This window comes from Coffea arabica, chromosome 11e (assembly GCF_036785885.1).
Source record: "Coffea arabica cultivar ET-39 chromosome 11e, Coffea Arabica ET-39 HiFi, whole genome shotgun sequence".
NCBI classification, from domain to species: domain Eukaryota; kingdom Viridiplantae; phylum Streptophyta; class Magnoliopsida; order Gentianales; family Rubiaceae; genus Coffea; species Coffea arabica.
Window position 1 is genome coordinate 10617375 of NC_092331.1, and position 19009 is coordinate 10636383.

The window sequence follows — 19009 nt, forward strand, 5'->3', positions numbered from 1 at the left end:
ATTTTATTAGCTATTTATGTGAATGATATTGTGATTGCAGGTAATGATGTTATGGAGATCCAGAAGCTTAAACCCAATCTGCAGGCAAACTTTCAGACAAAAGATTTAGGTCACTTACAGTATTTTTTGGATATTGAGGTAGTTCGATCTAAATATGGAATTTATTTATGTTAAAAAAAATATGTACTCGATATGCTGAGTGAAGTTGAAATGTTAGGTTGCCGACCTATGGATACTCCTATGGGTCCTAATGTGAAATTAGTTGGAGATCAAGATGCATTACTAGATGATCCTGGGTAATATCGAAAACTTGTGGGTAAATTAAATTCTCACTATAACGAGGCCTCACATTTCGCTTGCAGTGAGTGTCGTGAGTGATGCAGTGATGCAGTTATGTAGGTTGAAGAATACAATGATGCAGATTGGCCAGCTTCTGCCTCGGATCAAAAATTGACCACAAGATAGTATGTTTATTGGTGGTAATTTAGTGTCATGAAAGAGTAAGAAGCAAACAATTGTCTCCAGATCAAGTGCAAAATCTGAATACCGTGCTATGCCTCACACTGTGTGTGAGTTGATTTGGTTGAAAAGCATGTTACTTGAAATTGGGTTTGAGCACAAATAGCCAATAAATTTAGTGTGTTATAATCAAGTGGCAGTTCATATTGCGTCTAACCCAATATTTCATGAAAGGACAAAACATATTGAAATTGATTGTCATTTCATTCGAGAGAAATTGCTTGATAGAGTCATCAAGACATCTCATGTACCATCTGTAGGTCAATTGGCTGATTTGTTTACTAAGATTTTAGGTGGCTCTAGAGTGAAATACATTTGTAACAAATTAGTCGCTTATGATCTATATGCTCTAACTTGAGGAGTGTTAAAAGAATATAAGCACTCTTGTTAATAATAAATTAGTAAGGGTATTCTTATAAATAAATTGTTAGGTTTGTACTACTATAAATACTAATTGATCACTTATAATACAGAGGCTAGACGTTTTTCTTCCAAAATACATGTTATCACACCTAATGACCAACAATTCCATATAAAAAGATGAGATTGTGCTGACTACTCATGGTACTAAGCTCCCAGCCACTCTGAAGATCGGAATACAAAGAGAACTTGGCTGAAGCATATTAGTCAAAATTTTCCGTGTCCAACTATGCATGGCTAAAGTCGCCAAAGACTAGTTCTGGTGCTATGTACATCCACATACTATAAGAAAAAAAGCTAAGGCCTGTTTCAATGGATAACAAGTGCAGTTATATTAAGTATTGTAAAACCTATATCTCACAAGAGTTAACTATCACATGTTGACTATATGCACCCAGCACTTGCTATTATACAACCTGTTGCCAAGATAAATTAGATTAAGAACATGCACTCTCCTCTCAAAAAGTGACGCAAAATCTTCCCTAAAATGCGATTGGACTACGATATCCACTTAAAAGAGCATTTGTTAGGTTCACAATAGCATCTATAAAAGCTGCTCTGTTACTTGTCCAGAAATGTGGCTAATACAACTTCCGAAGTATATCCTATACAAGTCCCAAACACATCAAAAAAATTGCTTATACCTCCAAAGACTAATCTAGCTCAAAATAGCCTGTTGCTTTAGAGCTCAACAAATGCTATCCAAGCCATTTTGGGCATATACTAGTGTCACTGGAAATGGGCACACAATTTGGTTTCAGAAATGTAGTTGGTTAGCTAGAGATTCACATAAAATGATTCTAAAGCTTAATGGGATTTGTTGAAGATATGTGATCTGATATTATAGAAATCATAAATATATAATTTGATTTGATATTGTAAATATTAGGAAAGATTAGATTAGATTTATTTTGATTATAGTATCAGACATTAAATAGGTAATAAATTGATTTAGATTAACATGATTTTAGGATCTAAATTAGGTTACACTTGTGTATATATTTATACATTGTGTAGTCCAAAAGAATAATGAAGAAGAGTGTTTTCTCTGCCTTTTTTAGTTTTCATGGTATCAGAACTTTAAACTTTGTTATCAGTTTGTCTTTTGACGTAACCCTATTGAGTCACTTTTAGTTCTTTCTTGGATGAATTCTAATGACAGACATGAAAAGTATTAGTAAAGAGATGAAAACAATAATTTTTGATGTTATTCCTACAACATCAAAAATTACTGAACACAAATTGAGTGAAAAAAATTTTTTGGATTGGAGTAAAACTATTTGAATATATCGTGCAGCATCAACAGAGATGATCATCTCACTGATGACCCACACGTTGATGGGGAAGAAAAGAAGGTTTGACTACAAAAAGATGCAAAACTATTTTTGCAGATCTGAAACTCTATTGATAATATGATAGTCAATCTCATCAATCATTGTGAATTTGTTAAAGATCTTATGGATTATTTGGCTTTCTTGTATTCTGGTAAGGGTAATTTGAATCATATATATGATGTTTGCAAGGAATTTTACCGTCTGAAAAAAACAGCAAAGATCTCTTTCAGAATATTTTATGGATTTCAAACGAGTATATGAAGAATTGAATTTTCTCCTCCCTTTTAATACTGATGTAAAAACTTAACAATTTCAACGGAAACAAATGGGTGTAATGAGTTTTCTTGCAGGATTACCAATTGAGTTTGATGTTGCTCGAACACAAATTCTCTCTAACTCAGAGATTATTTCCCTTTATGACACTTTCACATGAGTGTTGAGAACCGAGGGATCTTTGTCTACTTCTAATGTTATTAGTGCTCTCATGAGTCGAAGTGGAGCTGGTCGAGGAAATAATAGTAGAAACAATGGCAAAAATGGGACTGATCGGATTGCTGGTCATGGACAATACAACTCAAATCAACGAGTCTATTATCACTGTAAGAAACCAGGTCATACCATACGTATGTGTCGGAACCTTCATGGTAGACCTCAACAACATCCCCGTTTGCAAATTTCGCAACCCAGGAAAACAATTATGTGCTCTCTGGCAAATCCATACTCATCTCTGCTGATGAGTTTGCTTGCTTTACTGAGTTTCAGGCCTCAAAAAAATCTACTAACCCATATTCTAGTACCAATCATCTTTCTATTGATCACTCAGGTAAACCTACTACATGCCTTGTGTCATCTTCTAACAAATGCATCATCGATTCTAGTGCAACAGATCATATGACCGATAATAAAGGTATCCTCTCCTTTTTTAATTCTAACAAAGATCATCCGAATGTTACTTTGGCTGATGGATCATGTGTTTCAGTTGTGGTTTCTGGTGTAGCAATTCCTATGTCATCTATCCCTTTATCTTCAACCTTATGCTTACCTTATTTTTCTTTTAATCTACTCTCAGTTAGTAAAATTACAAAAACTCTCAAGTTTGTGTCTCATTTTTTCCGAGTACTGTGTTTTTCAGAATCTTATGACGGGGAAGATTATTGGTAAAGGACGTGAGTCTAACGGCCTGTATACACTTAAAACCCCTTCAATGAAAGTGCCGAAACCTGTCGCATTTTCCTCCATCTTGACTCCGCTTGAAATTCACTGTCGTTTGAGTCATCCATCTCTACCCACCTTGAAGAAGTTGTTTCCAAATTTTCAGAATTTATCCCATTTAAAATTTGAGTCATGCCAATTTGCCAAGCATCATCATTTGCCTTGCCTAAAGTCAATAAACGGGTTACATCTTCCGTTCAATTAGTGCACTCTGATATATGGGACCCTTGTCCAATAGTATCTAAGTCTGGTTTTAAGTATTTTGTTACCTTTGTTGATGACTACTCTCATGTTACTTGATTATATTTAATAAGAAGTCATTCAAATTTATTTAGTATCTTTTGTTCCTTTTGTACTGAAATAAATATACAATTCAATGTGCTTGTCCGTATTTTGCGAAATGATAATGCAAAAGAGTACTTTTCTAAACTCTTTAATTCATGTATGACAGAAAATAGAATCCTTCACCAATCTTCATGTCCAGACACACCACCATAAAATGGTGTTGCTGAAAGGAAAAATAGGCAGTTAATAGAAGTTGCTAGAGCCCTCCTCTTTCACATGAAAGTTTCTAAACAATTTTGAGCAAATGCTTTTTCAATAGCCTGTTTCTTAATTAATCGCATGCCATCTTCTGTGCTTGCTGGTGAGATTCCTTATTCAATTTTGTTTCCAACCCAATCTTTATTCTCCATTGAGCCACGTATATTTGGGTGTACTTGTTTTGTTCGTGATACCCGTCCTCAGGTGTCTAAATTAGATCCCAAATCTCTCAAGTGAGTGTTTTTGGGTAATTCACCTCTTCCAAAAGGGTATAAATGTTATTCTCCAATTTTAGATCGTTATTTAGTCTTTGCTGATGTTACATTTTTTAAGACACATCTATTTTTCTTGAATCTAATGTCTACAATAGTAAGGGGGAGGAAGATGATATTCTAGTCTACATTGTTACAACAACTGTTCCTACAAGACCACCAATCACTCAAGTGTATTCTCGTCGTCCTCAACACAGACTCACATCCTCTACCACCTTCTCCATCTATAGATCCGAGTCTTGATCCACCGCTTCCTCAGTTTCCAAATTCTAGTCTTGATTTGCCTATCACTTTAAGAAAAGATAAAAGACAGTGCACTTATCCCGTTTCATCATTTGTTTCATATGACCATTTGTCTCCCTCCTTGCGTTGTTTTACTGCTTCTTTAGATTCAATATCTCTTCCTCAACACTTATCTAAGGCTTTGGAACATCCTGATTGGCGGGCTGCTATAGAGAAAGAAATAATGGCTCTAGACAATAATGGTACCTGAGACTTGGTTCATCTACCAACAGGTAAGAAACCTATTGATTGTAAATGGGTGTTTGCTAAAGTCAATCCTGATGGTTTTGTTGCTTGCCTCAAAACTCGTCTTGTTGCAAAAAAGTATGTTCAGACATATGAGACGAATTACTCAGACACGTTTTCTCCCATATCAAAACTCACCTCTGTTCGATTATTTATTTCCCTTGCTGCTACTAATAATTGGCCTTTGTACCAGTTAGATGTTAAGAATGCATTCCTTCATAGAGATTTGCAAGAGGAAGTTTATATGGAACAACCACCTGGATTTGTTGCTCGGGGGAGTCTAGTAAGGTTTGTAGACTCCAAAAGTCATTATATGACTTAAAACAGAGTCCTCGTGCTTGGTTTGGGAGATTCAGTGAAGTGGTTCAAGAGTTTCACATGAATAAGTGTAATTCTGATCATTCTGTCTTTTATCAACAATCTGAAGTTGGTATTATTCTATTAGTTATTTATATTGATGATATTGTTATTACTGATAGTAACAATGCAGGTATTGCAACTCTTAAAAAATTTTGCTTCCAGACAAAGGATTTAGGTATATTGAAATACTTTTTAGGCATTGAGGTTACAAGGTGTAAACAAGGTATCTCCTTACGCCAAAGGAAATATGTCCTTGATCTTTTGAAAGCAATAGGAAAGTTAGATGCTAAGCCATGTAGTGCACCAATGATTCCCAACATGCAACTTACAGCAGATGATAGGGAGTTATTCTCAGATCCTGAAATGTATCGAAGATTAGTGGGGAAGTTGAATTATCTTACTATGACTTGTCCGAACATTGCATATCCGATTAGTATTGTGAGTCAATTTATGTCCTCACCAAAAACCACACATTGGGCAGTTTTAGAAAAAATCTTATGTTACCTTAAAGGAGCTCCAGGATGTAGTATACTATATGGTAATCATTCTCATGTTGAATGCTTCTCAGATATGGATTGGGCAGGTTCTAAAATTGATCGAAGATCTACAACTAGATATTGTGTCTTCGTTGGAAGTAATTTGGTATCATGAAAAAGTAAGAAACAAAATGTAGTATCTTACTCAGTGCAAAGTCTGAATACTGGTCTATGGCACAATCCACTTTTGAGCTTATATGGATACATCAATTATTGTGTGAGGTGGGAATCAATAATTCACTTCCAATGAAGTTATGGTGTGACAATCAAGCTACCCTTCATATAGCATCAAATCCAATTTTTCATGAGAAAACAAAGCATATCGAAATTGATTGCCACTTTGTTCATGAAAAAATTCAGCAAAACCTGATCTCAACCAATCATGTGAGAACTGGAGAGCAGTTAGCTGATATTTTCACTAAGCCTCCAAATGATCCGATAATTGATTATATTTGTGGCAAGATGGGCATGATTAACATCTATGATCCATCTTGAGGGGGAGTGTTGAAGATATGTGATCTGATATTATAGAAATCATAAATATATGATTTGATTTGATATTGTAGATATTAGGAAAGATTAGATTTGATTTGATTTGATTATAGTATCAAATATTAATCAGGTAATAGATTGATTTAGATTAGCATAATTTTAGGATCTAAATTAGGTTACACTTGTGTATATATTTGTACATTGTGTAGTCTAAAAGAATAATGAAAAAGAGTATTTTCTCTCCCTTTTTTAGTTTTCAGGATCAATATGGAGTATGATAAGCTTAATGTGGGAAAGGTTTACAGAAAGTAAAATGATGGAAAAAATGGCCCCACAATGTGGCCTTAATTAAATAAAAAGGTCTATCACCAAAATGATTTTGCCCCCTTTGCCCAGGCAAACCAGAAAAAACAATACAAAACAATACAAATGCAACTCCGACATTGATGATTATGAGATCAAACATGTGTACAAAATCAGACGTGCACAAAACAGGAATCGAGATACTGCATATCCCTTGTTTCTAGCATGAATATAATACTGCATATTCCTTCGTATCTAGCATGAATGTAACCCAAGTGATAGTAGATGATCGTAGCAAATAGATAATCAACAATTGATTAGGTCCAGAACAAAATTTCTAAGGAAACCAGGGTAAACTAATTATGAAGGATTCAAAGCAACTTTTTGTTAATAAAACCTAGAGAAAATGCTTGCTTACCTCATAAGGGGGATTCAAAGCAACTTTTTGTTAATAAAACCTAGAGAAAATGCTTGCTTACCTCATAAGGGGGATTTAATAGTTCAATCCCATTGCTTATTTGGCCATACGGTTCCATTAGGTCAACCACATTCTGTAAGTCCTCCTTAGTCAATGTCAATCCAAGATGATTAACCAATATCTTGGCCAATTTCCCCACTGTTTTGGTTTTTCTCACCCAATTGGGGACAAATCCACTGAACGTCTGTATGACAGTAGATATCAAGTCAGACTTACATCTCAAGGAGAAAAAAAAATTAGGAGTGCACACAAAATGAAGATCAATTCTTTTCCCCTAAAAATCTGGCCTTCAATGGAGCATTTAAACATATGCTTGTTCAATGTTTCATCAACTACCAAAGTGAATCAGTTCTATAACATTGTTGGATTATTCAACTTAATAGGTTCGTCATATGCTCATCATGATTCTCAAGTAACAGGGCTGCAGCTGAATTTACTCTTGGTTTTCCAGCAAACCAACAAGAAAAATATAATGATTGACTGCACATAACTGCAAAAACTACTACAGTTGCAATTACTCACATAATATTAAGGAAAAATATACTGAAAGGAGTCAACAACTAATATATCTGCTCAACAGAAGTGACTGCTATTGATACTGATCCTATGACTTTTACCGCATAATTAAATGGAGCATGACCCACCAACAATAACTGAAACAATTTCTCCAACAAATCTGAAACAGGTGAATACATTCAGTAAAGAAACAAATTCTTCCCAAGCAACGCCATTGAAATTCAAGCTAGCTAGTAACAACCAAGTTTCAATACAACTTCAATAGCAACTGTACTTACAGCAAGCCAGCTGCAATAGCTTAGAAGTTCATCTGTGTCAAGAAATTTGCTTCTAAAAGCACTACTTTCCAGTGCCATAGGAACAAGTTTTAGCTCTATTGGACGCAAAAGGGCAGTTTTTTCAGCAACCTGCATGAACAGTATTAACAATATTGTCAATTTGAACCAACCATAATAAGTGGTTAAACAAAGTTTAGTAATCAACAAACCATGCACAAATAGAACATGCAAAGCAATCATCAGACTTCCAAACATACACGCTAACTTGTGGATTGTTTTCCTAGGTTTCATTAATGTTAATTCACCTATCTAGTTTAGATATCAGGCAATTTTTCCCTAAAATGGGTTTTAGATAAAACCAACAAGTACTTTGGCTTGTAAAAGACAAACATATCATTAACAAGAAATTACACTAACACTATTTCTGGGATGCTGAAACTTAACCTTGACTACTTTAGCAATTAAGAACATTATACATTAGTGGAATCAAGAGTGGAGAATAAAGATAAATTCACAAGAGCAGCAGTGACAAAAAGATTAAAAAGTACAAATAAAAAAAATTCTGTTTAACATTTTTCAGTTTACCTTTTCTTTTATTATTTTTCCATCTAATTTCCCTTCTTTTACCTAGGTTTCCGTTAGAAGATAAGTAAACTGAGACAGAATAAAATCATGGTATCACTTATAACAGCTTAGCATCATCAGAGAGGGAAATATCACACTATTATTTAAGTCCAAAGGGCGCATACTCAGGTCAATGAAACCTCAAGAGGTAGACTGGATGTATCCATACTATTGGATTGGATTTTTTTAACCCACATGAAACGTGAATGTTCCAAAAATGATAGCAGTTGATCTTTTGTGGAAAATGAATATTCTAATAATCTCATCAAAGAAAAATTGTGCAAGCATTATTGTTTTGTGAGTTAAAACCAAGTAATCAAATTATACTTTACATGAATAACAGCAGCTGCTGTCTTCAAATTGGCCCCAGTAAATACCAAGTTGCTTTAAGTTTGTTACTTCTAAGGCCTGTAAGACCTCCAACTTGGACTCTCTAGAACCTAAATTGATTGATACCTCATGTCAGAAAAAACTGCGGCAACAATATCCAGTTTATTTTGACAATTAAACCATTAAAGAGACCCTGTGCATGCGAAGCCGACTCCTAAGTACCAGAAACATGCTTCTCAAAAAATTTCATCATCAAAAAAGCTTCAATAGCTCTAAATCACATATCATCATCCATGAAGCATTCTATGGAGAGAAAAAAGAAAAGGCCTCAAGTACATCAACATAAACACACAGATGATTTTGGACCATCTAAAAGTAAACAGTAGGATATTATCAACAAGCACATATAGAATGGTACAAATAAAATTATGCATCAACTTGCAGAGCAGAAAGCTCTACACGGCTTATTAGGTCATCCATAAGAAATTGTAACATTGGAAAGAAAGCCTCAATCATTTGTACATACTAGTTAGAAACAAATAGTAGGACATAATCAACAAGCAAAATCAATAGGATAACTGAAACTGCTGAACAAACTTTGGAGCAAGAAATTCAATACTCATGCAGGCAAATTGAAGAGAACAAGCTTGCCTTAGTTAGTAACAGATGAACAGCCAAACTAATGAAAAGCCTTAAGAACCATCATGCATCTTTTAACATTAATGTAAAAGACATTAAAATGAAAATTGGTTCCAGAGAAAGCAAAAATAAAGAGGATAAGGATGGTCATCAACAAGTATTTCCAAGAAGACAAACACCAAGAACAAAAGCATTAATGACTTTGTACACCACATATGAGCTGTTTGAGGAACATGCAACAAGCACAAAAAATCTCATATTCAAAACAAACAAAAAATCAAAAGAAACCATAGATACCTTTCTCCAATCCACCAAATCAATCAGTTCCTCATCCATAGTTTCTTTTGCAGCTATATGAAGTATCCTCTCCATTTCTCTTTGTGTTGGCCGCTGAAGATGAAATATTCTATCCATCCTACCAGGGCGCTGTAATGCCTCGTCAATTTGTTTAAGGTTTCGGGTAGTAGCCATCAAAACAACACCATCTTGTTTTTCAAACCTGCAAACATAATTCAAATTCATTCAGTTTAATCAACAAAAGATGATAGAAACTTTGAATTTAAGTGCAACAAAGCAATAATATTAGCAATGAAAACCAGCATGCCTTCAATCTTGTTTTACTTTATCTTTTCATTATCATTATTCTAAAAAATCTATCTTTTGGGTGCATTTCAAATCAGGGAATGCCGCTGATTTGTATACCATAATGGACTGCTTCACAAAATAACAGCCAAAGATCCAGATTCTGATGAAGAGGCAAAGAATCAATGGTAAATCAGAAAAGATTTCAGACACCAGTTCGTTTTAGGATCTGATAACAGGAAAAGACTAAACAGAAGTCTTTAGCAAGAAAGCAAAATAGGAATTACACCTGAATTTCCTTAGACTGACATCCCACAGTGTGGTTTCTAAAAATTCTCAAACAAAGCCCAATGGAAGATCGTGGACTCAATGAAACATAATTTTATTTATTTCATCCGCTTCATACGGTTATTAAAACTCAGATTTGTCGGAAACAAAACTGGAAGTGGTATTAAGTTCTCAGTAAAGTTAAAAGCTAGGAACTAAGACATACGGGAAAAAAAGTCAAATTAAAGCGAACACTTAAAAGCTTTGGTAACTAGAAGGAATGCTATGTGAGACAAGTGATGCGCAGTAAAGTAAGTTAAAGAAAAGTGGAAAATCAATGTTTTGAGCATGTTAGTTCGCGAGAAAAGACTTCAGCGCAAAGTGACAGCACTACAAATTGAAATTCTTCTCTGTAACTTATCCTTTTCCTTCCAGAATCCCGTAAATTTTGCAGCATCCACATGCAGAAAAATTGCTTGTAGTGTTGCAATTATCCTGTATACCAAACACAGCAAAGGGAAACAAAACTGACTTTTCCTCATTTTCCCACACTTTCAAAGAAATACCTTGTTTAAATTAGGATAAGGCAGCCAAACTGACTTTAAATATAGAGTCTGACTGGACTCCAAAAAGGACTCCAAAAAATTACCATGGCTGGCCTAACAATGACCAACTTCAGCATTTGCCAATTTTAAGATATGCCCTTCAAACCTTAAGTTCTAATACACATGATACTACAACTAACTGATCATAATTAATCGAGTTTATCTTCAGACATGACAATGTGAAATCCAGAAATGCCCTTGAATTTATCTTTGAATTTCACAAAACCATTCACTCAGGTAACCCTTGTGTGCTGGGAAAATACAAGCACTTCTAAAAGTTTGTTTCTTCTCTTTCATTTGGAAAGCATGCATAGATCTATCTAAATAGTTATCTAGGATAAATGGATACCCCATTCTTAGCTTCAAGTTGGCCAGTGAACAACTTACAGTAGTTTATTTAATGCAGCATACTTTCAGCCCCAGATTAGGCTAAGCATTACCTGTTTTGGTCTATTTAAGGTCACTTAGAATTTAGAGAAGTTGGTTTAATAGGCAGAGAGTCTTAAGCTTCACTGGGAGGATAGGGAAAGGTTGTGGATTAAGAGGAGGTGTTAGATGGCTAATAGTAAGGAGAATTACTGCAGAAACTAGCAAAGAAGAACGATATTTATTAGCCTTGATCTCTTGATCTCCAAGCAAATATGGTGCAAAAAGTCTATGTTACTACTGAACAACCCAAAAAAAAAAAAAATCCTACAGCAGAGGCGACCTAAGAATATTAATAAACAAAATCACTGAAGTATATTACAACTAAATGTATGCCAATTAACAAAAACAAACCTTAGTTTGAAACCCTAGATCAGCTCCAAATCAGGAACCTTATCAATGATCACTGTTGCTATAAAATTCAAGTTTCTTGTCCTCTTCTAGCACTTCCAAGAACTTGCTCCAGACATTTGGATAATTACTGCATTGCCATTTTAATTATTTTATCCTATCAACTGCTAAAGCTGTTTTACAAATACTGCGTTCATGCCCTCAAAAATGGTAGGATAAGATGCTATGGTTGCTTCAAGGAAGGCGGGGTTCACTATCCTATGAGCATACTTTTAGTTTAGCCAATACTACATTTCATAAATAGTTGAGAGGGCGAAACATAGTTTTACAAGGATCTAGCTGAAGTTTTAATTTTTATAAGGGAGATGTAATGCAGTATTTAAGATCTCTTTCTTTTTCAGAGGGGAAGAGGGCGGGAGGCAGCTGCCCCCTCCAGCTCCCCCTTGCTTCTCCCATGCTGAAAGGCGATCAGAGAATCAATTGGAGTTTTGAATTCTACATCTGGAACGGAAGATACCAAGGGTATCAACTATAAAGGAGCTAGCAAGAAGCAAAAATGAGAAGATGATGATCATTAGAAGTATAAAATAGAGATCCAAAGTGAGAAATAATTTAAATTGAACACCAAGTAAATTCAACTGAGTTAGTTGTGCCATGAACACCAAAAATTACCTACCCATCAAGCTCCACAAGCAGTTGATTGATAAAAGCCTCATGATCCTGCTTCTTGGTGTGAATAAACTTCCCTCGCACACCAGCAAAGAGGTCAAAATCTTCCACAAATATGATCACTGGAGCCTGGGCAAGAAATTAATTGCATTTAAATTTGGAAAACAGAGGTTAAAGAGCAAGGACAGTGATAGCACAAGCAGTTCATCTATGGCCCATAAAGAAAAGGGTAAACATGAGCAAATGGGAAAAACAAACTTACAACATCACATATGTAGGTTAATAGTGGCAAATGAAGCTTTATAAAAGCAGTGGAACATTCAGACATTCTATTCTTTTCAACCGCATTAAAGTTGTGAAAAAAACAAGCCAGTCCGACTTCAGAATTTCAAGCTTGGATTCAATATCAGACTCAAGCTTGAACATTGCAATCTCACACTCAAAGTTCAAGCTTTTCAAAGTGCAAGCTCTTCTTTACAAGATAAATAAGGTCAATTCAATTACATGTGATCTTGGATTTAGGTACAACTTGTTTATGCACATATAATCTTCTTTAGCTCTTCTGAAGATCACTTATCTATCCAATATCTTAATGTGCTCTATAAGTTTAAAAAAAGAGTTGTTGTAATTATATTATACTACACTTACATATACAGAACATCATGATTGAAGCAAAATAGATACCAAAACTTCGAGGTCGGAGATCTTAGAATAAAAATGTGTAGAGAAATAAATTGTTTTTCAACAGAGAAGAGGGGTTGGTGAAAGTTCACTGAATACTGTATTTCAATTCATGCATTACAATTGGTGGCATCTCAAAATTAAATACAAGGATAAGTAGTAGTGATTAAAAACTGATAAAAGGATTCAATACACCATCAACTTTCCAGCACAACTAAAGAGATAAAAAGCTGCAACTGTGCATTAAACTTCATCAACGTAATTTTCAGTTTGAACTTTAAGAATATGTTTAAACACCTTAGCTTTTACTTTAATCTAAGATTACTTATTTGTTTATTTTCTGAAAAAGTGTTGATTTTTTTTGTTTTGGCAAAATGTTGATTCCATCATTCAAGAAAAGATCATTCATAGTCTGAACTAACGACCTACTCCAAGAAAACAGATAAAACAAACTTCAGGTTCTTATGATCTATGGAAGTTTCTCTAAGCCTGATAATCCAGAATTTTAAGGAATAAATTTTTCTAAAGCCACTTGAAACTCCAAGGGCTTAATCCAATGCCTAAGAGATTTCTTCTCACATTGGAGGTAAGATGGTCTTCATCACCTTATCTATTTAAAGACCTCTTGCACACTAAGACAGAAACAGAAACAAAAAAGAAAGAGATACCAGATCCCTAGCGGTTTGAAACAGTTCTCTAACATTTGATGCACTTTGACCAACCCAAAGACCAGCCTCCAACTGCTGGGCTTTAACTTCAACAACAGGCACCTTTGCTTCAGCAGCAATAGCCAATGCTAGGGAAGTCTTCCCTGTTCCCCTCTCACCAACAATTAGTACCCCCTGCGATATATGCATACAACTCAGAGAAAGAAAGTTGAAAATGTAAATGGTATTCACCATTGCTGCATGCAGATGATTTAAATTTACATCAGAAGGGATCCCAGAGTCAAAATCAATGCAATGAAATAGAATATATATTCAAACTTAGTCTAAAATCTTTTGAAAAAATTATCCTCTAGAACTGGAGTACATATGATTTTCAGCAACAAAACTATACAAAACTGCAACTGTTCTGATGTACTTAAGAAGATAAATGGAAGAGGAAATGAGAACAAATTTGATAATACTTTGATCAAACAATTGGATTGCGTGCAATTTTATCTCTTCTTGATATTCATTGCCGTTTGGACTATTTATCCTTGCAAAATCTAAACAAAATAGTCCTCTTCTTTAGAAAGTGATCCATGTCACTTAGACAACCATCATAGTGTTATTTGCTCCAAGTAAAGAAACTGTACCTCCAACATTTAAGTCAGTTCATTCCCTTTGGTGTCAAAATCATGTCACCTCCAAATTAGGGTTTGACAATCCTCTAGCCCTTTTTTTAGAAACAAAAAAGTATTTTGTAGCATTTGTTGATGACTTTCGTAGAGTTACTTTATGCTATGAAAAATTATCTGACATATGTTGCATATTCTATGCATTGCCTCTGAAAAAAGGAGTAGCTGAAACTCTGTGGATCCTCTGCTGTATAATACAAAAGAATATCTTTCAAATCCATTCATTTGTTTCATGGCCAAATGAGGTAGTACTCATCCCTCATATTGCCTCTCACTCAAGTAATGGTTTATTTCACCTTCACCTTCAGGATTACTCAAGTCATAAGGTTGATATATCTTCCCAATCCCCCAATCCACTAATTCCATTCAGCTACTTAACTAAATTGTAACATCTCTTTTTGACCTTGATCTCCCCATCACTTAAGGAAAGGTAAGAGATATTGCATTTCTCATCCCATCTCCAACTTCCTATGTGATGGCCATGCATATCCTTCATATCAATCTTTTGTAGACTGAAATCTCATCCAATTACCTATTTTGTCACTGATGCTATACGTCAACTTGGTAAGAAAGTAACCATAAAAGAGAAGTCATTTGCATTACGGCAGTATGAGATAAGGTAGCTTATATCCCCTCCATAGGGTAAAAAAATGTCATTGGTTGTTAATGGGTACATAATAGTAAAGTTAATCCCAAAATATTCGGTTGAAAGATTGAAGGTGACTCATGGGTTAAGTATATCCAAAGTCTGTGAGATAGGCTATAGTCAACTTATCTCCTAGGCAGCACGGAGACTGGGAGGAAGATGCATATATGGAGCAACCTCCTACATTTATTGCTCAGAGAAGAGTTCAAGGTAAGTGTCTCCATTTAAAGAAATCTTTTTATGACTTAAAAGAACCTCCTAGACCTTAGTTTGGCTAGTTCAGCAGTGTTCTGATAGAGTTTGAACTCAATGGTTATGAAGCACCATTAACTTTTGTGTCATCTACAATAGTTTCTGGAGCTTTTCTCTTTCCCTCATAGCTCTTGAGCCAAAAGAACATCATATCATATTCGCTTGAGTTTTTCTCTTGGATTCCAAAATCGATCTCCAAAGGTTATTTACAAGGCAATTGGAGCATGAATTCGTTATCTAATATATCAGTTACTAATAAAAAGCCCGTGCTCCGACCACCCCCTTATTGCATACCATCTTTTGACTGTCTACTCTTGCATATTATAGGAGAATCAAAAATTTAAAACTACTTGATTGCCACCCAATCCAAGTCTAATGAAGTTAAAATCCATGCCACATTTTAACTATAAGTTCATTCATGTTATATCTCATTGCTCAACTCCTCTTGATATGAATCCTACTCAAAAATCAACTCACTTAAAAAGTAACAACTCAATCAAATAATAACCTCACCAATCCAAACTCCTACCCGATGCATTCGGGTCCAAAACTAGTTATCATACAATTGGTGACCCAGGAACATATCAAAGACTAAATTTGCAATTAGTGGGGTTAGTCTTTTTTTTCTTTTTGAGTCCACTATGTATCTTGAGATATCTAAAAATGCGCCAAAGTCCACGAAGAAAGGATTTTACATGATACATATCTTGAGTTTCCACTGCTCTTGCAGTATCCTTTAAGTCCTACCATATTTCCATTTGCATCACCTAATTTAGGGACCCTTCTCTTCAGCTGTTTTCTGGTTAACTACCATAAGCTTGAGTGATAAAGATCATGAGGGAACTACGAAACGACTAATAGAGTCTGCCAGCCTGCATCAAGACAGACTATTATTTTGCAAAACAACTTGATTATCATCTGAGAAATATCCTTCGAGTTGTTTCCAAATTTCTATTGTATAAAAAAAATTATTAGTATCCATTTCCAGCAGGGAGAACTTTTCCAATCAGTTTTCTTTTTCAGTACATTAGGGTTTGTTGTTGAATATCATAATTCATAATATTCATATCTCCCACAAGGTCATCTTTCAATCGACCATTTTCTAGTATGGATAACAAGACATTCAAAAAAAAAAAGAGATTTTGGGCACCTTAATATATCAAAGTAACATGACCATATAAACTCTTACAAAAAAAAAAATGACCATATAAACAAATAAATGGGCTAACAAATGATTTAGGGAAATATTTAGCTAAAAACTATAAATCATGTCAAGTACTTGTTAAGCTACCAAACAACATTATTAAGCATTCAATTGAAATTAAGTTAAAGGATTTGGACCTGCAAAAATTATCAGTAATCTACAAACTAAAAGCAATTATCCATATCTACCCTATATGCTGAGTTCACTTTTAATAAATAATCTGAAGTCAATAATTTTTTGCATCGATTACCTATGAAGTTCTCAGTGAAGAGCTCATTTTCATGCATTTAGTAATATGTTGTTTTCTGGGTATCACCTGATAGCCATGAACATATTAAAAATGTCTCCTCTGAAAAGTTACTAACCATTCTTTTCTGCCAAAAATGACTTTACCATACAGAACAGCAATCACATACATATACTCTAGCAAATCTTAGACAAGAATTCTACATCAATGGCGTTTAAGCATATATCCTGGTACTTAATTTGCCAATTGATATGATAACCTCTCTCTAATGTCACAAATGGAGGCAAACATGTTTTACTCTTAGTTTTCTTCCTATAATTATATAATAGGATCAGCATTTCACATACACATCAAATCCCTTAAATGAAAGTACCTGGGAGACAGAGGCCCTCACTTTTTGGAATAAACATAAACATCGAATCTCGAAAATGAACATACCCTAGGGGCACGAGCTCCCATGTCTTGAAATGCACGAGGATTTTGTAGAAACGCCACAACTTCGTTAATTTCTTCTCTCATAGAGTCAACACTTGCAAAATCTTTCAACCTTATAGGAGGATTCTTAACTCTCTGAAAATAAACAAATAAATAAATAACGTGGATTCCATTTATAAGTAAAAGTAGATTGGATCCTGCAAACCAAGATAATATGCAATCACAATACAACCTTCATTTGATCGAAAGCTGTACTTATAGGGTCAACACCATCCCTCTTCTTTTGCTTTATACTCCTCAACCTAGACTTAAAATAATATTTCTGCAGCAGAATATCAATAACGACATTAATTCATCATGAACCCACAATTCTATGTTGAATTGGTTAGTAATTTTGGTAAACAACAAAAGATTGAAAACAAGTAGATGGTTCACATTGTTTCCATAATTGTAGCACCTTGTACTGGAAGATAAACATTATTGCAGCGGTAACAAAAGTTTTCAAGTTTACATATTACCCTTCCATGATTCACAAAGAAATTGAAGTTTCCGTTCCAAAATTACTTGTACAGCCAGTTTAGATACATTAAGATGTTCCAAGTATGGGTTATAAGTATGATGTCTGGGAATTGGGATTAGCATCCATCACTGTACTTTATTTAAATTGCTAATAAAATGATAAGGGTCCATGCCCCCATATTAAGTGGTAATTCTGGAGAGGGGAAAAAAGATAAGTGACTAAAGAAATATGAAAAAATAAGAACAGAAAACAAATACAGAGCAGCTTCAAAGTTACAGAAGGTATCAAGTCCAGTTGTAAAGATAAGAAAATGCACTCTACTCTCCAAGGCACAGAAACAAGTTTGAAAAGGACATTAAAGTATGTTCATTACACCAAAGGAGGTCAAAATCAGAAATGAGTATTGCCGCTTTATGACCTTAAGAAATCCATACTACACATTTGCTGCCAAAAAAAAAGAGCTTAAAGCAGCACAAGCATAGAACAATAACAGTTTCCTATAATACATTGTCCAAAAGTTTGGCATTCCCAAAAGTAATAGCTATATTATAGGACTCAACAACAACTATCAAAAGATTCACGGTTTCAGTATAAAAATATCTACCCTTGGCAAAACTATCATGACGAATACAGTGTATGCCTATCTATTGTAAAGTTTTATATCTTTTCTCTGGAGAGAACTGTAACAATTAGATTCAAGGATCTGCACCCTGTTATTGATATCTTTGTTAAATATCCACAATTCAAAAATTCATATGGATAAAATTGCTAAAAAGACAACCCATCTAAGGTACTGATCATGTCTACAAACTTGTCTTGAAACACTCATCCAAGGGCCATAAAAGCCTGACTGGCTTTTGAGCATCAGAGTTTCAACTCCCTGAGACAAAACACTCGTCACAAAGATACATTGGAAGTTTGAAAGTGTGAAAAAACACTTTCAAAGTTTTGAAAATTTAAACTATCAAAAGTCCAAAGAAACATAAAACTAATGTAGTTGAAAGAAAATTATCTTACCACTCTCTGTAACTTCCTTAAATTTGGATCTCTCCTTAGAGGCCCATAACCAAGAAGTCCTGGAATTTTTCTCCTCATGAACCGGAAGACATGAAGCAACACAAATCCATATACGACAGATCTAAGTAGAAACCAAAGATACCACTGTAATCCATCTGTTTTCCTTGATCTAAAGTTCATTTCAGCCTCGGACTGCCACTTCAAGTACCAAGTTGAACCCACAGATTGATCAACATACTCTGGCCAAGCCATTCCTAATCTCATTCTAATCTATAGAAAGATGAGAATTTATCAAGACATTAGAATAAGTTTAAAAAATTAATTGCCTTCTAGGAAAAACCACAACCAGAAGTCATTTGATAAGGGTTAAAAGATGAACTG

The 19009-nt window shown here is 34.6% G+C and overlaps 1 protein-coding gene across 2 annotated transcripts in view; it reads right to left on the bottom strand.

The window, feature by feature from the left end:
* Positions 1-19009, bottom strand: part of LOC113719143 (probable inactive ATP-dependent zinc metalloprotease FTSHI 5, chloroplastic) — a 38191-nt gene that overhangs the window by 13534 nt on the left and 5648 nt on the right. For both annotated transcript variants that reach the window (XR_011824988.1, XM_027244223.2), the window contains exons 5-12: positions 18629-18898; positions 17324-17413; positions 17095-17226; positions 13634-13807; positions 12292-12413; positions 9682-9883; positions 7792-7920; positions 6999-7181 (exon numbers count right to left, since the gene is read on the bottom strand). Coding sequence is in view for 1 of the 2 variants with exons in the window: in XM_027244223.2 (XP_027100024.1) it covers positions 6999-7181; positions 7792-7920; positions 9682-9883; positions 12292-12413; positions 13634-13807; positions 17095-17226; positions 17324-17413; positions 18629-18898 (1302 nt within the window). In the remaining variant the exon portion in view is untranslated. The remainder of the gene's footprint in view (positions 1-6998; positions 7182-7791; positions 7921-9681; positions 9884-12291; positions 12414-13633; positions 13808-17094; positions 17227-17323; positions 17414-18628; positions 18899-19009) is intronic.